Genomic DNA, 20,109 nt, shown 5'->3' with positions numbered 1-20,109 from the left:
GTGGCACCAAAAATCGCTGCTGATTTTATCAAAATTTTATTTCTAAAGAAAATTTTGGTATTTTTTTCCTCTATAGAAATTTTTTTCAAAATTCTATTTCTATAGAAAATTTTGCGAAATTTTATTTCTATAGAAATTTTTTTTAAAATTCTATCGAAAATTTTGTCAAAATTTTATTTTTTAGAAAATTTTGTCAATTTTCTTTGTCTAAAGAAAATTTCTTTCTAAATTTTATTTCTATAGAATATTTTGCCCAAAATTTATATCTATAGAAAATTTTGTCAAAATTTTATTTCTATAGAGAATTTTGTCAAAATTTTATTTCTAAAGACAATTTTCTATAGAAATAAAATTTTGACAAAATTTTATATAGAAATAAAATTTTGACAAAATTTTATATAGAAATAAGTTTTGGCCAAAAAATTCTATAAAAATAAAATTATAAAATATAATATATAGAAATAAAATGTTCATAAAATTTTCTATCGAAATAAATTTTGGACAAATTATTTCTATAGAAAATTTTGTTAAAATTTTATTTCTATAGAAAATTTTGTTAAAATTTTATTTCTATAGAAAATTTTTAAAGTTTTATTTCTGTATATTATATTTTATAATTTTATTTCCATAGAATATTTTGTTCAAAATTTATTTCTATATAACATTTTGTCAACATTTTATTTCTATAGAAAATTTTCTTTAGAAATAAAATGTTGACAAAATTCTCTATAGAAAACCAATTTTGAGAAAAGTTTATATAGAAATAAATTTTGGACAAAATATTCTATAGAAATAAAATTATGAAATATAATATATAGAAATAAAAAGTTGACAAAATTTTCTAAAGAAATAAATTTCATCCCCATAGAAAATGTTGTCAAAATTTTATATCTATGGAAAATTTTCTTTAGAAATAAAATTTTGACAACATTTTTTATAGATATAAATTTTGGACAAAAAAAAAGAAAATTAACAACATTTTCTAAAGAAATAAAATTTTGACCAAATTATCTATAGAAACAAAAATTTCTCTAAAGAAAAAAATTTTGAAAAAATTTTCTATAGAAATGGAATTTTGAAAAAACTACTCTATAGAAATAAAATTTTTCTATAGAAAATTATATCAAAATTTTATTGTGATAGAAAATTTAAAAAAATATTTTTTTTTGTATGGAAAATTTTGTTAAAATTTAATTTCTGTAGAAGATTTTGTCAAATATATATAGACAATTTTGTCAAAATTTCTTTTCTTTTGTCAAAATCTTATTTCTATAGAAAATTTTGTCAAAAATTTATTTCTATAGAAAATTTTGTCAAAATTTTATTTCTATAGAAAATTTTGCCAACATTTTCTTTCTATAGAGAATTGAAGTAGCTCTTAGTTAGGTTAGGTTAGGTGGCAGCCCGATGTATCAGGCTCACTTAGAATATTCAGTCCATTGTGATTGGTGAACTTCTCTCTTATCACTGAGAGCTGCCCGATTCCATGTTAAACTCAATGACAAGGGACCTCCTTTTTATAGCCGAGTCCGAAAGGCGTTCCACATTGCAGTGAAACCACTGAGAGAAGTTTTGAAACTCTCAGAAATGTCACCAGCATTACTGAGGTGGGATAATCCACCGCTGGAAAACTTTTTGGTGTTCGGTCGAAGTAGAAATCGAACCCACGACCTTGTGTATGCAAGGCGGGCATGCTAAACACTGCATCACGGTGGCTTCCTAGCTCTTAGTTGGAAAGGAATGTTTTGCAAAATCTACCACACTATCATAAATTCTACCAATCTAGCTAGCAAACAGCAAAAAATCTACCATGTTTGCTAGAATTCTACCAACTTTTACAACCGTGGGTGGCACGCAATTAAGAAAATCATTTAAAATCATACCCTCCACCATAGGATGGGGGGTATATTAACTTTGTCATTCCGTTTGTAACACATCGAAATATTGATCTAAGACCCCATAAAGTATATATATTCTGGGTCGTGGTGAAATTCTGAGTCGATCTGAGCATGTCCGTCCGTCCGTCCGTCCGTCCGTCTGTTGAAATCACGCTAACTTCCGAACGAAACAAGCTATCGACTTGAAACTTGGCACAAGTAGTTGTTATTGATGTAGGTCGGATGGTATTGCAAATGGGCCATATCGGTCCACTTTTACGTATAGCCCCCATATAAACGGACCCCCAAATTTGGCTTGTGAGGCCTCTAAGAGAAGCAAATTTCATCCGATCTGGCTGAAATTTGGTACATGGTGTTAGTATATGGTCTCTAATAGCCATGCAAAAATTGGTTCACATCGGTCCATAATTATATATAGCCCCCATATAAACCGATCCCCCGATTTGGCTTGCGGGGCCTCTAAGTGAAGCAATTTTCATCCGATCCGGCTGAAATTTGGTACATGGTGTTAGTTTATGGTCTCTAACAACCATGCAAAAATTGGTCCATATCGGTCCATAATTATATATAGCCCCCATATAAACCGATCCCCCGATTAGGCTTGCGGAGCCTCTAAGAGAAGCAAATTTCATCCGATCCGGCATAAATTTGGTACATGGTGTTAGTATATGGTATCCAACAATCATGCAGGAGTTGGTTCCTATCAGTCCATAATTAAGCTCCCATATAAACCGATCGCAAGATTTGACCTCCGGTTCCTTTTGGAGATCTGGTTGAAATTTGGTACGTGGTGGTAGTATATGATATTTACCAACCATGCCAAAAGTGGTCCATATCAGTCCATAATCATTTATAGCCCTCATATAAACCGATCCCGAGATTTGGTTTTGGAGCCTCTTGGGGGAGCAAATTTCATCCGAGCGAGTTGAAATTTGTGGATGACAGTCTTTCGTAGAAGTTTCTACGCAATCCATGGTGGAGGGTACATAAGATTCGGCCTTACGACCGTATATACTTGTTTTTTTTTTTATGGATCACCCTATTAAAAAAGGCCGGAAATTATTTTTTGAAAATTGGATTTGGGCTATTCCCCATCAAGTTATTATGAAATCTGCAACAAATGTGTATAATTTTATGCATTTTTTTTTACAGATTTAGGTTTCATTTTAGTGAAAAAATTACGATTTTAGCGGCTAAACTCGAACTTAATACTCACCTTTAGATGCAATCGATTTAAAAAATTCAGATGCAATAATTTTAAATGTGTAACTCTTAATTCATTTTGAAGAATTTAAGCTTAGGATCATTTCTTTCTTAGTTTTAAAAAGATTTTGCTTTTTTTATTTTTGTTAAATATCAAAGCGACAATATTAGAAGGTATACATTCGAATATGTAAGGAGACAATAAGAAACTCTGTTAGTATTGGTAAACACCTACATAGCTTCCCCCAAGTGCCTAAAAGTATGCTACAAGAAATGTCTAACTTGTAATAAAAACACAGCCAATATTTGTTTTTGTTTACTTTTTTTTCGTAATTTCGTTTAATTTCATATTTAAATTATTTATGATATATCTTTGTAATAAACATAATGAGTAACTTAAGACCTAAACTTATATGTATATTTATAATTAAATAATTTGTTGTTGTTTATGTTTATTTTTTTGTATTCTTAAGATACCCCACTAGTTTGTAAAAGAAAGAAAAATGTAATACAAAAAAAATGTGACAAATTGGAATAAACATGAAGCGAAACCCTTTATGAAAGAACTACAAAACTTAACTTAAATTTATTATCACAGCCATAAAATACTTTTCTACGTCTCTTCACCAAAACACAAAAAAAATCTAAACTCAATGACTACGTATACAACGAAGAAGGTACTTTTTTGTAAAAAAAAAGCTAAATAAGAACAAAGAGAAATCTAAGTGACTAACAACTAACACTAGAATTCTAGGACACTAGACTATGAATGAAATTGGCTGATCTATGGTTTGAAAGTGCAACCAAAAAAACTAAGCGAAAGCTAATACATGAAGGCAAGAATAACTGAAAGCATCAAGCGAATTTGTGGTGGTGATGACAACAATGATGGCAATGGCATGGCATGGCCAGACAAAACTCTTCCGTTATTGTCTCATAAATTCGGGCAGTGTAAATGTTGTACTCGTCCTTCTTAGCTGTTTTGCCAGTTCCAATTCCATTTCAATCTCCATGTCCAATAATTCTTGTTGCTCACCCAATTCTGGTTCCATTTCCAACAATTGTTCTTGCTCTTCGCCTCGCGCCAAATCTACAGGCAATTGTGCCAAAGGCAGTAAGGGGGCAAAATTAACATGAGCCTTTTGCAATTTGCGGGCTTTCTTTTTGGTTTCTTCAGCAATGGCCAGCATTTTATTGCAGCTACTGTTATTAGTGCCCGAAGGAATTATAGAAGTGGCAACCATGGCGGCTTTTGATTTTATTGTAGTCGTTGGTATTCTCAAACAATGGAATACGGAGGAGCTAATGAGAGCCATACCGCCTATAAAGAGGGCAATAATTGCTGCATATTGTAAATAAGGACAAACATCGAAAACCAGTCTAAGGAGGACTTTCAAACCGGATGTAAGATCTTGCACCCCCTGCAAAGAGAAATGAGAAAGAAAATAAAACAGAACTTAGTATTGAAGGTGAACATGGACTAATCATAAATGCTAGTAAAAATAAAATAAAAAAATTAAAAAATAAGCTTATTTATAGTCAATTCTCCTTGAAACCAAAAAGAAACTATTTCCTTTTGTGATATTCGTAAAAATAAAATCCAACACAAAGAAGTAAATGAAAATCCTCGGAAAAGTAAATGAATATACACGTTGCAGAATAATAATTTATTTTCGTAAATTTATATTAAAATTTTTATATGGAACACTCGTGGTGTGTATATAAACTGTGCTATAAACATTAAACTTTATATACAAAAACTTCAATAATTAAAACTGCATTATGTTTGACATTAAGACATTTTCATTGCATCCTCTTTTCTGTACGCATTGAAATATTCATCAAGGTTATTAAGGATATAAAAACTATTGTCGAATGTATTATCATTAATTCCACTTTGTTTAATATAAAATCCGTAACATCAATAGAAAAACTGAAATCAAGAGGAAACGACTTCATGCTACCCTACAGCATACAATTACAGTGAAAAAACATCCGCAGTTAAACTAGCGATAAATTTAAAAATAAAAAATTGCAAAAATTATTTGTTAGTACGAGTAGTTAAATTTTATTATTTTTTTTTTCGAAACTTTTCACAGCCCAATGAAATTTAAATTTTAAAGTATGTCTAAAGCAGCCTGCATTGATGGCTTAAAAAATTGATGTATCAAAACAATTTTTATGAAATAAACGTGGGTATAAAGTCCACTGATCGTACACATAAGTTCAGTATGAACTAAAGCGGAAGAAAATCATCCATAATTACTTGGGAATTGAACTCTAAATTGTAAGTTGGTGTGCATGTGGAGCAACTTAAATACCTATATAAGCCAATTCAGTTGACCGGTTTAGGAAGAGAAGTGTATAAATAATTATAAACCGATACAGTGTTGCCAGTATTTTCCGAGCTCTTGTCCCAAAAATGGATCGCTTTTATCCCCAAAAATCCCCAATTTAATTTAAAATTCCTCATAAAAATCCCCAAGAAATTTTTGGCAAGTTTTTTGAAAAAAAAGTAAACGAATAGACTCTGCTGTAGAAAATCCGTACAAAATTAAAAAAAAAAACATTTTAAATAAAATAAAAATGTGCAATTGAATGAAGATTTCAAAACACAAAACCAGGAGACGGGTGCTCAAAATATCATCCGATACCAGCCCCCATCAGAGTTAATTATTGGTATAAAGAGTCATCGAGTCATCTTATGCAAATCCTCGCTCGAGAAATAAAAATGCGAGTTCGGTCAACATATAGTCAAAAATAAAATTGACTTATCGATCAAAATGCGTTGCTATCCCGATATGAACTCTACTCTGGAACTCTACTCAAAATCAGTGATGTACGCATATGAGTCCTTACGAAATAATTTCACAATAGTAAAAAATTTCTTAGGAAAAAAGTAAATTGTAAAGGAGCTCTTGGGCCACCCAAATAAATTCCGTGGAATAAAGAGGAGGAAAGTTTTTTTATATTTTTGAGAATCTCTGTACTTCTATAAGCCTTTTTTTTAAGCATGTAAAGAATTTCATATAAACCATAGTTCTTACTGTGATAATTACTCGTATACTGAACAAATATCGAAAATTCCCCACAAAAATCCCCAAATTTGTGGAAATTCCCCACCAAATCCCCAAGTCCCCAACTCAAAAATGTTGTCCCCATCCACAAAAAAAATATCCCCGATTTGGGGAAAAATTCCCAATACTGGCAACACTGAACCTATATGACATTTTAAACGGATGAAATTATGAGCCGATCTTGGCCAATTTTTGCATAATTCGAAAATAACTTGGTTGAGGTCATTCCTCTCCTTCTATGGGTTTAGAAAGCGTATACTGACATCACGCACCAGGAGTCTCACTATGTAAAATATCACTAAGTAAAAATTGGTCAATATCGACCAATTTTTGCATGGTATTTAGGGGCCACATACTAACAAAACTCCGGAAATCAAATCTCGGAATCGGTTTTATATCGCATCGTATGCAATCTTCTCTTCTTATTGTGAAAAAAAATGGAAAAAAGGCATTTCTTGTTTTGATAAAATACTGTTTTCTGAAGGGAAAAATACGGTGGAAGCAAAAACTTGGCTTGATAGTGAGTTTCCGGACTCTGCCCCAGGGAAATCAACAATAAGTGATTGGTATGCAAAATTCAAGCATAGTGAAATGAGCACGGAGGACGGTGAACGCAGTGGACGCCTGAAAGAGGTAGTTACCGACGAAAACATTAAAAAAATCCACAAAATGATTTTGAATGACCATAAAATGAAGTTGATCGAGATAGCAGAGGCCTTAAAGATATCAAAGGAACGTGTTGATCATATCATTCATCAATATTTGGATATGCGGAAGCTCTGTGCAACATGGGTGCCGCGCAAGCTCACATTTGACCAAAAACAACAACGTGTTGATGATTCTGAGCGGTGTTTGCAGCTGTTAACTCGTAATACACCCGAGTTTTTCCGTCGGTATGTGACAATGGATGAAACATGGCTCCATCACTACACTCCTGAGTCCAATTGACAGTCGACTGAGTGGACAGCGACTCAAAAGTCCGCTGCCAAAGTAATGGCCTCTGGGATGCGCATGGAATAATTTTTATCGATTATCTTGAGAAGGGAAAAACCATCAACAGTGACTATTATATGGCGTTATTGGAGCGTTTGAAGGTCGAAATCGAGGCAAAACGGCCCCATATGAAGAAGAAACAAGTATAAACGGCCGTAAGTTCGGCCAGGCCGCATCTTATGTACCCTCCACCATAGATTGCGCAGAAACTTCTACGAAAGACTGTCATCCACAATCGAATTACTTGGGTTGTGGTATCTTACATCGTTTTCTAAATTGTGAGTTAGTCCATACGTGGTATATATTAGACAAAAAAGGTATGTGTAGGTAAGTCTACAAATAATTACGAATCTATATGGACTTTTTCACGGTACGTATGGAGCCAGAATTGAAATATGGGGGTCGCTTATATGGGGGCTATATACAATTATTGACATGGATCTGAGGTCTATATATAACTATAGACCGATATGGATCTAGTTAGGCATGGTTGTTAACGGCCATATACTAGCACAATGTATCAAATTTCAACTGACTCGGATGAAATTTGCTCCTCCAAGAGGCTCCAAAACCGAATCTCGGGATCGGTTTATATGGGGGCTATATGTGATTATGGACTGATATGGACCACTTTTGGCATGGTTGTTAAATATCATATACTACTACCACGTACAAAATTTCAACCAGATCGGATAAATTTTGCTTCTCCAAAAGGCACCGGAAGTCAAATCTGGGGATCGGTTTATATGGGTGCTATATATAATTATGGACTGATATGAACCAATTCCTGCATGGTTGTTGGATACCATATACTAACATCACGTACCAAATTTCAACCGAATCAGATGAATTTTGCTCTTCCAAGGGGCTCCGGAGGTCAAATCTGGGGATAGGTTTATATGGGGGCTATATGTAATTATGGACCGATTTCGACCAATTTTTGCATGGGAGTTTGAGGCCATATATTAACACCACGTACCAAATTTCAACTGAATCAGATGAATTTTGGTCTTCCAAGAGGCTCCGGAGGTCAAATCTGGTGATCGGTTTATATGGGGGCTATATATAATTATATACCGATGTGGACCAATTTTTGCATGGTTGTTAGAGATCGGATGAAATTTGCTTCTCTTAGAGGCCTCGCAAGCCAAATCGGGGAATCGGTTTATATGGGGGCTATATATAATTATGGACCGATGTGGACCAATTTTTGCATGGTTGTTAGAGAGTATATACTAACACCATGTACCAAATTTCAGCCGGATCGGATGAAATTTGCTACTTTTAGAGGGGGCTATATATAATTATTGACCGATGTGGACCAATTTTTGCATGGTGTTTAGAGACCATATACTAACAACATGTACCAAATTTCAGCCGGATCGGATGAAATTTGCTTCTCTTAGAGGTCTCGCAAGCCAAATTTGGGGGTCCGTTTATATGGGGGCTATACGTAAAAGTGGACCGATATGGCCCATTTGCAATACCATCCGACCTACATCAATAACAACTACTTATGCCAAGTTTCAAGTCGATAGCTTGTTTCGTTCGGAAGTTAGCGTGATTTCAACAGACGGACGGACGGACGGACGGACATGCTCAGATCGACTCAGAGTTTCACCACGACCCAGAATATATATATACTTTATGGGGTCTTAGAGCAATATTTCGATGTGTTACAAACGGAATGACAAAGTTAATATACCCCCCATCCTATGGTGGAGGGTATAAAAAAGTGTTGTTCCACCAAGACAACGCACCGTGCCACAAGTCATTGAGAACGATGGCAAAAATTCATGAATTGGGCTTCGAATTGCTTCCCCACCCACCGTATTCTCCAGATCTGGCGCCCAGCGACTTTTTCTTGTTCTCTGGCCTCAAAAGGATGCTCGCAGGGAAAAAATTTTGGTGCAATGAAGAGGCGATCGCCGAAACTGAGGCCTATTTTGAGGCAAAACCGAAGGAGTAGACCAAAATGGTATCAAAAAATTGAAAGGTCGTTGTAATCGTTGTATCGCTCTTGAAGGGAACTATGTTGAATAATAAAAACGAATTTTGAAAAAAAATGTGTTTTTCTTTGCTAGACCGTGGGCTTATCAGTCAACCTGTTAATACTGTGAAACTTCTCAGTGGAAGTGGACATTCACGGTAGCCAAAATTTTGTCCGCATTTGGAAGATCATTAGACGTGGACTACTCTAACGACATCTATTGACAAAATACCTGTTTTCGACTTTCCAACATTTTATTAATTTCCATACTGTCCACCATTGAATGGGCGTATATTTCTCAGATCCCATAAAGGATATGTATTCTGGATCATGGTGAAATTTATAGTCGATTTAGCGATCTCCTGTCGGCCCGTCCCTCTGTTGAAATCATACTATCATCCGAACGAGATAAGGTATCCTCTTGAAACTTGGCGCAAATGTCCAGCAAAAAAAATTCAAAAATTACCTCCCAAAGATTTTCTTTGTTTTAACTACACAGGAAGTTGTTTTAATTAAATTTTTTATAACTCGCTTTTTATTGAGTAATTTTAATTTTTATATCCTCCACAATAGGAAGGGGGGTATATTAACCGTTGGTAACACATCGAAATATTGGTCTAAGACCCCATAAAGTATATATATTCTGGGTCGTGGTGAAATTCTGAGTCGATCTAACGATATCCGTTCGTCTGTCCGGCTGTACGTCCGTCTGTGGAAACCACGCTAACTTCCGAACGAAACAAGCTATCGACTTGAAACTTGGTACAAGTAGTTGTTATTGATGTATGTCGGATGGTATTGCAAATGGGCCATATCGGACCACGTTTACGTATAGCCCCCATATAAACCCATCCCCAGATTTGACCTCCGGAGCCTTTTGGAGAAGCAAAATTCATCCGATCCAGTTGAAATTTGGTACGTGGTGTTAGTATAAGGTCTTTAAAAACCATGCCAAAATTGGTCAATATCGGTCCATAATCATATATAGCTCCCATATAAGCCGATCCCCAGATTTGGCTTTCGGAGACTCTTGGAGGAGAAAATTTCCTCCCATTCGGTTAAAATGTTCTATGTTGAGTAAATATATGGCCACTAACAACCATTCAAATTAATAATTGCATGGTTGTTAGTGGCCATATTCTTATAGCCCCCCATAAAAACCGATCCCCAAATTTGACCTCGGGAGCCTCTTGGTAGAGCAAATTTCTTGGAGGCGCAAATTTCATCCGTTTGCTAAAATTTAGTACCAGTTACACAAAAATTGGACCATATAGGTTCATAACTGTATATAGCCCCCATATGAACCGACCCCCAAATTCCACCTCTGCCTCTATTGTACCGGGCAAAAAATCATACCGGTCAAGAATTGAATTATATAGGTTTTTAATCTGCCTTTTTTGCCTAATATATACCCCGCATGGACTAAATTCCAATTTAGAAGACGATGTTAAGAAGTTTCAAGATTCCTTGTCATCGGCAAGTATTACATTCAGAGAAGGAATATGATCACCTCAAACATATTTCAAGAGCAAAATGTTATTTTTTGGATGGTGACCATTTAACATACTTATCGCACCCATGAGAATATAACATTTTTGCGACAAACATGGTACATGGTGACCATCCAAAAATAACTTTTTGCTCTTGAAACATGTTTGAGGTGATCATATCCCTTCTCTGCGTGTACGACAACCCAAGTAATTCGATTGTGGATGACAGTCTTTAGTAGAAGTTTCTACGCAATCCATGATGGAGGGTACATAAGATTCGGCCTGGCCGAACTTACGGCCGTATATATTTGTTTTCATTTCAAATAGGCTAAAATCAGAGTACACAGGAAAAAAAATCATCGACATTTTTCCAATTAAAATTTTAATTGAATTTTAAAAAAATATTCAATTAACAAATTTTTTAACTGAAACAAAAATCAATCACAAACATTAGTTGCATCAATTAAATTTTTAATTGGTTCAATTAATTTTTTAATTGGCTATGGGGAATGATACTATCATTTCTGTGATTGAAGACATTACAATTAAAAATAAATTGAATCAATGTTTTTTTTTTGTGTACACCCAGAAAAAGTGTCTTCGAAACTAAAGGAAAAAATGTTCATCAATTTAGTTTAGCCATTTTATTTCCACTCAGTTAATATTTTGTGTGAAATAATAAAATTTACTTGTTTCAGTAAAAAAATCCTAAACTGAAAGCAGTTAGGAATAGTTCATTAACTAGAATAAGGCGTGGAATTTTACTAACACTGTCTTCTTCGCTGGATATAAGAATTTACTACTGAACAAGAAAATTTTATTCACTGATAACAAAGCATTCGTAAAAATAAACAAAAACCGAACTAAAACCAAGTTTCCTCAAATTTAGTAAAATTGCTTACAAAATGATAATTCTGGCTTCCTTTATTATAGAAAGCTTATCATACATACAAATAACACTTGGCATAGAAAAATAGTTTAGTTCATTCGTACTAAGAAGTATTCAATCATTTCAAAACTTAAGGAAACACACTTGTTAGAATATAGGAAAATTTCCTACATTTCTTTTATCTACCTGTAATCGATACCTGTCTTTGATGTAATCGATATGTTTGCGCGTGGGTTGTTTTTTTAGTTGGAACCGCGTTGTTATGGTATATGGAGAGATTGTTAAAAAATAATATAGTAAAATAATATTATAAAAACAAATAAAATATATAAAATTAGTGAGAAAAATGTTCGCTTTTTGAAAATTGGTTTATAAAAAAGAAAACACCAGCAGAATAACAACCCCATCATTCGACTTCATTTTCGAATCTTCAAATATCAGGTAATATTCAGTGACGCTAACCTTTTGTGAAAAAATTGGTTTTGGATTTTTTTTCTTTATATTTGTAGGTATTGAAATTGTAAAAGGTGGACAAAATTGCTAGGCAGCAAATTATTCAAAGTGAAAGGTACTACAAGAAGAAAAAATGTGTTTTAATATTTCAAGGCCAGTCGATGCTGTTGATTCTAAATAAATATATTTAATATATTAATAAAACATGCCTTTTATTGAAGAACAAATTGCTTATATAAATACATAAAATTGTATTTAAAAACGAAGGTAAGCAGATCTAAATTTGAAGTAAAAGGTTTACCACAAATATGTAAGATTTGTCCAAATGAATGAAAAAAGTTCAATAAAATCATTCCATATATGATTTCAATTCAGTTATTTTTTTTTCATTCTGTAGTATAGTGGTACATAAATATACGAAAATGTTAACTAATATACGGAATGCATTCTACCTAATTTCTACGAAAATCACATCATTCAAACAAATAAAAATGTCTTTGGCGCTATACGAAGTTCAACTTTCTTCACAATTAGTTCATTTTAACTTAAAGAAGGGGTCACTTTTTTCTGGGTGTAAGAATTAATAAAAAGATACAAATTATTCAAACTTTTCGAAAAAAAATCTAAATTCATTATGGAAGATGTTGTAGAAATTTTGAGGTCAAACGTTTAAGACAAGCATTAGAATGCATTAAAAATCATAATATAATTATACAAATAAAATATCACAAAATTTTCCAAACCCCACTGAATTCGGATCACACCTTAAGAAGTTATGCAAATTCAGTATAACGTCTGTTGAAATGGTCCTACGACAAGTCAAGCCAAATTTGCCCCACTTCCTGATCCAAAAGGAACATTTTCACTCAAAAAGAGATTTCTTGAATCCACACATTTTGACTTTCCCGTAAGGATTATGATATTGATTCCGAACCAGAAATGATGCTTCTTTAAAATAAACACCTTTTTAAGGAGCTACCTATCTTTAAATCAATACTTTATTACATAAAATTGTCCTTGTGTGAATTGTGTCTCTTAAACATTAGATTTTCTTCCATATTAGATTTTTTCAGTTTAGAATGCAATCCATTTTAACACTTTACCTATTTTCTTTTTCCATATTTTAATAATAAAAATTAGTACTTACAACTTCCATCCATATGAGCGGAAATACTTTATTACGAAATTTGGACATATCGCGATTAAATTTAACATCGTCCACCAGCAAATTAATTTGGAAACGCATAGCTATTTTCATGGGAATTCCCAATTGCTATAGAACATTAAAAAAAGAAAAAAATATATATTTTTTAATTAAAAAACAAAATCTATTTAAATAAGCAAATCTCCACGAAACTTACAGGTTGAATGGCCACCTGGGAACCATGTTTTTCCTCATTGGGACTTAAACCTTCAAATCCATCCAACAATGTTGGATCACCATTGTAAAAATGAGGAAATGAGATAGCCAATGGTATATCTAAAAGAAAACCAGAATAAATGGAAACATTTTTAATTAGAAGTCCAAACGAGCAATTCCTCCAAACTTACTATAATAACAGGGCGTTATATTTCCCAAGCCCTTTTTAAGACATTTTTTATTGGTACAAAAGCATGATGAATTTGAATCGGTCCAATTGCTATCGAATGCATGCTCATCTAATTTAAAATGATATGCATCGAAGCCATTTATTTTACCCGGATGCGAGTACACAACGGGCAATGTGCGACAGAAGGCTTTGCGATAAATACGAAAAGTTTCGCCTGGAGTAATGGTACGTGGAAACAGGGTTCCATCATAGGCTCCATGAATACTATTGCAATTTGTGATACTGAAATAAAGAGCAAAGAGAGGATGTTTTAGTAGGTATGTTAGATATTGGTAATTTTTCACACAAAGCGTTAGTACACAGTTAAAAAAAAGTCTCACCGAAATATTTGCAATTAAGAAGTCATGCATTTAAACACTTAATTGATACAATTAATTTATTAATGAAATTTAGAAAACAAAATTTAGAAAAAAGAAATAGTTCTGAATATGATTTAATTACATTTTTAATTAAGTATTTGTAAATCAGTAACTATTTTAATTAAATGACAATAATGTAATTGACCTGTTGTGCTTACTTTTTTAATTGTATTTCAGGTCCTTCTTAATAAGAATTAGTTTGATGATTTTCGAGTAATTGTTAAATTTTTTTTCGAGTAGTCTTTGACGCACATAAATTGATCAATTAATCAAATTGCACACCGAATGTTCATTTTAAATGACTTCCAGCCGAATAATAAAATAACATAAATTTTAACTAAAATTTAAAATATGATATCTCCTTTGACAATTGTCAAATAAAATTTTAATCGAATCCATTAATTTATTTCATTAAACCAAAAACGACATATAAGATCCCCTTTTTTCATGCGTACATAAAATAATGCCCAAAAATAATTTGGTATATTTTAGTTAATTGGTTCTTAATTTTAACATTGCTTTGTTGCCACCTGAGCCAACAATAATCTATCAAATTTTGAGCAAATTTTACCAAAAATTACCAAACAAAAAAATCTTACTTTCCCGAGAAAAAATTGAGAGATCTAATTTGATACAATTAGATATGAGTAGATCCGAAAAATGGTAAGATCTAATCATATCTAGTTACTATGGAATTAGATCTGATCAGATCTCAAAATTGGCCTAGATCTAATGTCATAGATGTAATTATATCTGTCCCTATATATTATTAGATCTGATGTTAGATCTGGTCATATATGAAATGATATACATTTATATCTAATTCTATCTCATCATATTTTGGTATATCTGCTTACATCTAAAGGGGCCAATTTTGAGATCTAATCATATCTGATTAGATCCCTCAATTTTTACACGGGTTGTTAAAATTGTATTTCTGTCAATATTTTATTTCTATAGAAAATTTTATCAAAATTTCAATTTTTATAGAGAGTTTTGTTAAAATTTTATTTCCATAGAAAATTTGGTCATAATTTAGTTTATAGAAAATTTTATCAACATTTTATTTATACAGAAAATTTTGTCAAAATTTTATTTTTATAGAAAATGTTGTAAAAATTTTATTTTTTAGAAAATATTGTCAAATTTGTGTCTATATAGAAAATGTTAACAAAATTCTATTTCTATGGAAAATTTTGTCAAATTTTATTTTTATAGAGAATTTTGTCAAAATTTTATTTAAATAGACAATTTTGTCAAAAGTTTATTTATAAAGAAAATTTTGTTAACATTGTAGGTTAGGTGGCAGCCCGATGTATCAGGCTCGCTTAGACTATTCAGTCCATTGTGATACCACATTGGTGAACTTCTCTCTTATCACTGAGTGTTGCCCGATTCCATGTTAAGCTCAATGACAAGGGACCTCCTTTTTATAGCCGAGTCCAAACGGGGTTCCATATTACGGTGAAACCACTTAGAGAAGTTTTGAAACCCTCAGAAATGTCACCAGCATTATTGAGGTGGGATAATCCACCGCTGAAAACCTTTTTGGTGTTCGGTCGAAGCAGGAATCGAACCCACGACCTTGTGTATGCAAGGCGGGAATGCTAACCATTGCACCACGGTGGTTCCCAACAATTTTTTATTGAAAATTTTGTCAAAATTTTAATTTTATAGAAAATTTGGCGAAAATTTTGTTTTTTATAGAAATTCTTACCAAATTTTATTTTTAGAAAATTTTGTGAAAATTTTGTTTCTATAGAAACTTTTTTCAAAATTAAAATTTTTATATATATAAAATTTTGTCAATTTTTTTTATATAGAACATTTTATTTCCATTGAAAATTTTGTCAAATTTTTATTCCCATAGAAATTGTATCAAAATTTTATTTCTTAATACATTACTCATCTATTTATTTCTATAGAAAATTTTGTCAAAATTTTATGTCAATAGACAATTTTGTCAAACTTGTATTTATATAGAAAATGTTATCAAAATTTTATTAGAGAATTTTGTCAACATTTTATTTATACAGAAAATTTTGTCAAAATTTTGTTTTTTGTCAAATTTTTATTCCTATAGAAAATTTTATTTAAATTTTATTTCTTAATGCATTACTCATCTATTTATTTCTATAGAGAATTTTGTCAAAAGTTTATTTTTATAGAGAATTTTGTCAACATTTTATTTATACAAAAAATTTTGTTTTTTGTCAAATTTTTATTCCTATAGAAAATTTTATCTAAATTTTATGTCTTAATGCATTACTCATCTATTTATTTCTATAGAGAATATTGTCAAAATTTTATTTCTATAGAAAATTTGGGCAAAATTTTATTTTTATAGAAAATTTTGTCGAAATTTTATTTCTATAGAAAATTTTGTCAAAATTTTATTTATATAGAAATTTTTGTCAAAATTTGATTTTTTGACAAATTTTATTTTCTATAGAAAATTTTATCAAAATTTAATTCCTAACGCATTACTCATCTATTTATTTCTATAGAGAATTTTGTCAAAATTTTATTTCAATAGACAATTTTGTTCAAATTTTATTGTTATAGAAATTTTTTTCAAAATTTTATTATTATGAAAATCTTTTCAAATTTTAATTTTATAGAAAATGTTGTAGAAAATTTATTAATATGGAACATTTTTTTATAGAAAATTTGTCAAAATCTTATTTAAGTAGACAATTTTGTCAAAACTTTATTTTTACAGAAAATGTCAAAATTTTGTTTATTCTGTCAAATTTTGATTTTTAATTTTTTAAAATTTTGTCAAAATTTTATTTATATAGAAATTTTTGTAAAAATTCGATTTTTTGACAAATTTTTATTTCTATAGAAAATTTTATCAAAATTTAATTTCTTAATGCATTACTCATCTATTTATTTCTATAGAGAATTTTGTCAAAATTTTATTTCAATAGACAATTTTGTCCAAATTTTGTTGTTATAGAAATTTTTTTCAAAATTTTATTTTTATGAAAATCTTGTCAAATTATAAATTTTATAGAAAATTGTGTCAAATTTTAATTTTATAATTTCTTAATGCATTACTCATCTATTTATTTCTATAGAGAATTTTGTCACAATTTTATTTCAATAGACAATTTTGTCCAAATTTTGTTGTTATAGAAATTTTTTTCAAAATTTTATTTTTATGAAAATCTTGTCAAATTTTAAATTTTATAGAAAATTGGGTCAAATTTTAATTTTATAGAAAATGTTGTCAAAGTTTTATTTATATGGAACATATTTTTTTATAGAAAATTTGTCAAAATCTTATTTAAATAGACAATTTTGTCAAAACTTTATTTTTACAGAAAATGTTGTCAAAATTTTGTTTATTTAAAAAATTTTGTCAAAATTTTATTTATATAGAAAATTTTATTTACATAAATTTTATTTATATAGAAAATTTTATTTACATAAATTTTATTTACATAAATTTTTTCAAAATTTTATTTTGATAGAAAATCTTGTCAAAATTTAATTTATTTTTTTATAGAAAATTTGTCAAAATCTTATTTAAATAGACAATTTTGTCAAAACTTTATTTTTACAGAAAATGTTGTCAAAATTTTGTTTATTTAAAAAATTTTGTCAAAATTTTATTTATATAGAAAATTTTATTTACATAAATTTTATTTATATAGAAAATTTTATTTACATAAATTTTATTTACATAAATTTTTTCAAAATTTTATTTTGATAGAAAATCTTGTCAAAATTTAATTTCTATAGAAAATGTTGTCAACATTTTATATCTAAAAAATTGTCAAAATTTTATTTCTATAGAAAAATTTATCAAAATTTTATTTCCATAGAAAATTTTATCAAGATTTTATTTCTATAGGAAATTTTGTCAAGATTTTATTTCTATAGAAAATTTTGTCAAAATTGTATTTCTATGGAAATTTTATCAAGATTTAAGTTTGATTGAGTTTTTTTGTATACTGCAAGTTGTAATGTACTCAATTTTCTATAAAATAATAAAAATTGTCATAAAAGTCTCCGTTATAATAATGGATAAATATCGTTGGTTCAAATTTTATTGAAATTTTTTTCTGTATCTTTCTTAATACTTTATTATTCGAAAATATTCATCTACTTACTTTGCTCCTCTCTTCGTCCAGAATTTAATGCTTTTACCACCATTCCAACTATCCAAAGCATAATCTCTTAAATCGCCATCCTGACGTCGTCCATCCGCAGCAGGCAATTTCATCGTTACCGTATTATCACCTTCATCAAACATACGTTCCAATATACCAAATCTTTCGAAATTGATAAAATTCGGTACAAATCGCGATGCCAGCGTTACCAGATTATCATCGTATCCCCAAAGATATTCATGCACTGACAACTCTAACATTGGCTTCGAACCCATTTGTCGAGTCAATGCACTCACACCCAAAGCAGCAAATGTTGACAATGTTGTGGCAGCTGCCATTGCTCCCATATAGGGTATATTCGGTGCAATGATCATATCGACCATGGGATCACCAATTGACTTATCTCGCCTGAATTTAACATCACGTCTAGGTGTAAAGGTCACCGAGTCATTGCCATTGAAGGTTATGTTGTTGTTGGACAATATTTCCTGGTAGACATAGGGACCAACTTCTTCAACCTTGAGTTTGCTATCAATGCCACGTGTGTACGCCTCCAGATTGGTGACATTGAACATATAGACAGTGATGAGAACTTCCAGTGGTGGTTGCAGCCAAAGATTATAGAGTACAGTACCTGGCTTTAAGGTTAATTGCTGTAGTGTGGAATAAAAGATATAAAAAAAAGTGAAAAACATTTTTATTTTGTGGAGTTTGTTTATATTTGCGGCACATTAAGACATGGTAAGAAATATCAGCCGACTATTATCGGGAAATATCAGAAGACTAAGTGCAACTTAAGTTCATGGAGAAAAACAGATTTAACCTACTTCACTTTTGTGAATAGTTGTAATTTTTATCCTTGTCAAGCAAAAGAGTCGAGGTTAAATTCTGAGAAAATAAAGGGAAACCGAATAAGAGAGAACTGGATTATTTGCTAATGCTAGCATTCACTGGAAGTATCTATCATTTCATTATACAGGGTGGCTGATATGTATTGCAACCAACTTCAATTTGCTATAGTTTCTACACCGCTCATCTGATAGCTGACAGATTTATTCCAGTAACAGTTCATTTTATTGTGTACAAGTTTTCAAAAGCATTTAGATTTGATAGTAAGAGTGCTTTATATTTGGCTGGAAAGCGACAAATGGAGCCCTTCAGCATTCCCAGGTGAATACATTTTTTTTCTCGTACCATTGCTGGCTACGATGATGCTGGCAATGTTGCACTGCGTCCACTAACTTACCGAAAACAAAAACATTTACAACACCAGAAATGATCAGAAAAGCAACGCCAGATTTGATCGTAATCACAACGCAGTGGTAGAAAACTTATTTGTGCTCTGACCATATCGCGACAACGAATGCAACACATAAAATATTGAAAAATGTCCATGGACTAAACCTATCTCGCCGATGCACGTAACTTGCCTGTTACCAAATTTGGTTTTCTCCGATGAGAGGCCCTTCCACATTGAACAAACAAAATAATCCAGTTTAATTGCCAAAGGCATCAGCTGAAAATGTAGTCCTACGACTTGATATTATACTCAAGCGCTATTGGTTACCGTAACGGCCTATGTTCGATCCCCGTTGGTACTAATCGCCCTTAGGGTCAATATAAATGCCAACAATGCTCTATAGAAATAAATTTTTGAAAAAAATTATATATAGAAATAAAATTTTGACAAATTTTTCTATCAAAATAAAATTAAAAAAACAAAAAGGTCTTTAGAAATACAATTTTTACAAAATGTTCTGTCAAAACTATAGAAAAAATTTTATAGAAATAAAATTTTAAAAAAATTTTCCATAAAAATCAAATGCTCACCAAATATTCTAGTGAAATAAAATTTGGAGAACATTTTTAAAATTTAAATTCAATCGCAATAAAATATTGACAAACTTTTGACATAAAAACACAATTTGGACAAAATTTTCTATAGAAATAAATTAAAAAAAAAATCTACGAAAATAACATTTTGACATAATTTTCCATATGTTAGAAATAAAGTTGTGAAAAAAAT

The 20,109-nt window shown here is 31.0% G+C and overlaps 1 protein-coding gene across 1 annotated transcript in view; it reads right to left on the bottom strand.

Moving 5' to 3' along the window:
* Positions 1-3,406: 3,406 nt before the first annotated feature.
* LOC142222604 (scavenger receptor class B member 1) overlaps positions 3,407-20,109 on the bottom strand; it is an 81,789-nt gene continuing 65,086 nt past the window's right edge. The window contains exons 3-7 of the mRNA XM_075292820.1: positions 18,084-18,736; positions 13,545-13,825; positions 13,355-13,473; positions 13,141-13,266; positions 3,407-4,522 (exon numbers count right to left, since the gene is read on the bottom strand). Coding sequence (XP_075148935.1) covers positions 4,028-4,522; positions 13,141-13,266; positions 13,355-13,473; positions 13,545-13,825; positions 18,084-18,736 — 1,674 coding nt within the window. The 3' untranslated portion in view covers positions 3,407-4,027. The remainder of the gene's footprint in view (positions 4,523-13,140; positions 13,267-13,354; positions 13,474-13,544; positions 13,826-18,083; positions 18,737-20,109) is intronic.

The sequence above is a fragment of the Haematobia irritans genome, chromosome 1 (genome assembly GCF_050003625.1).
Source record: "Haematobia irritans isolate KBUSLIRL chromosome 1, ASM5000362v1, whole genome shotgun sequence".
In the NCBI taxonomy this organism is placed as follows: domain Eukaryota; kingdom Metazoa; phylum Arthropoda; class Insecta; order Diptera; family Muscidae; genus Haematobia; species Haematobia irritans.
The sequence above is the reverse complement of the archived record's forward strand: the minus strand, read 5'-3'. Positions and strand labels throughout refer to the sequence as shown.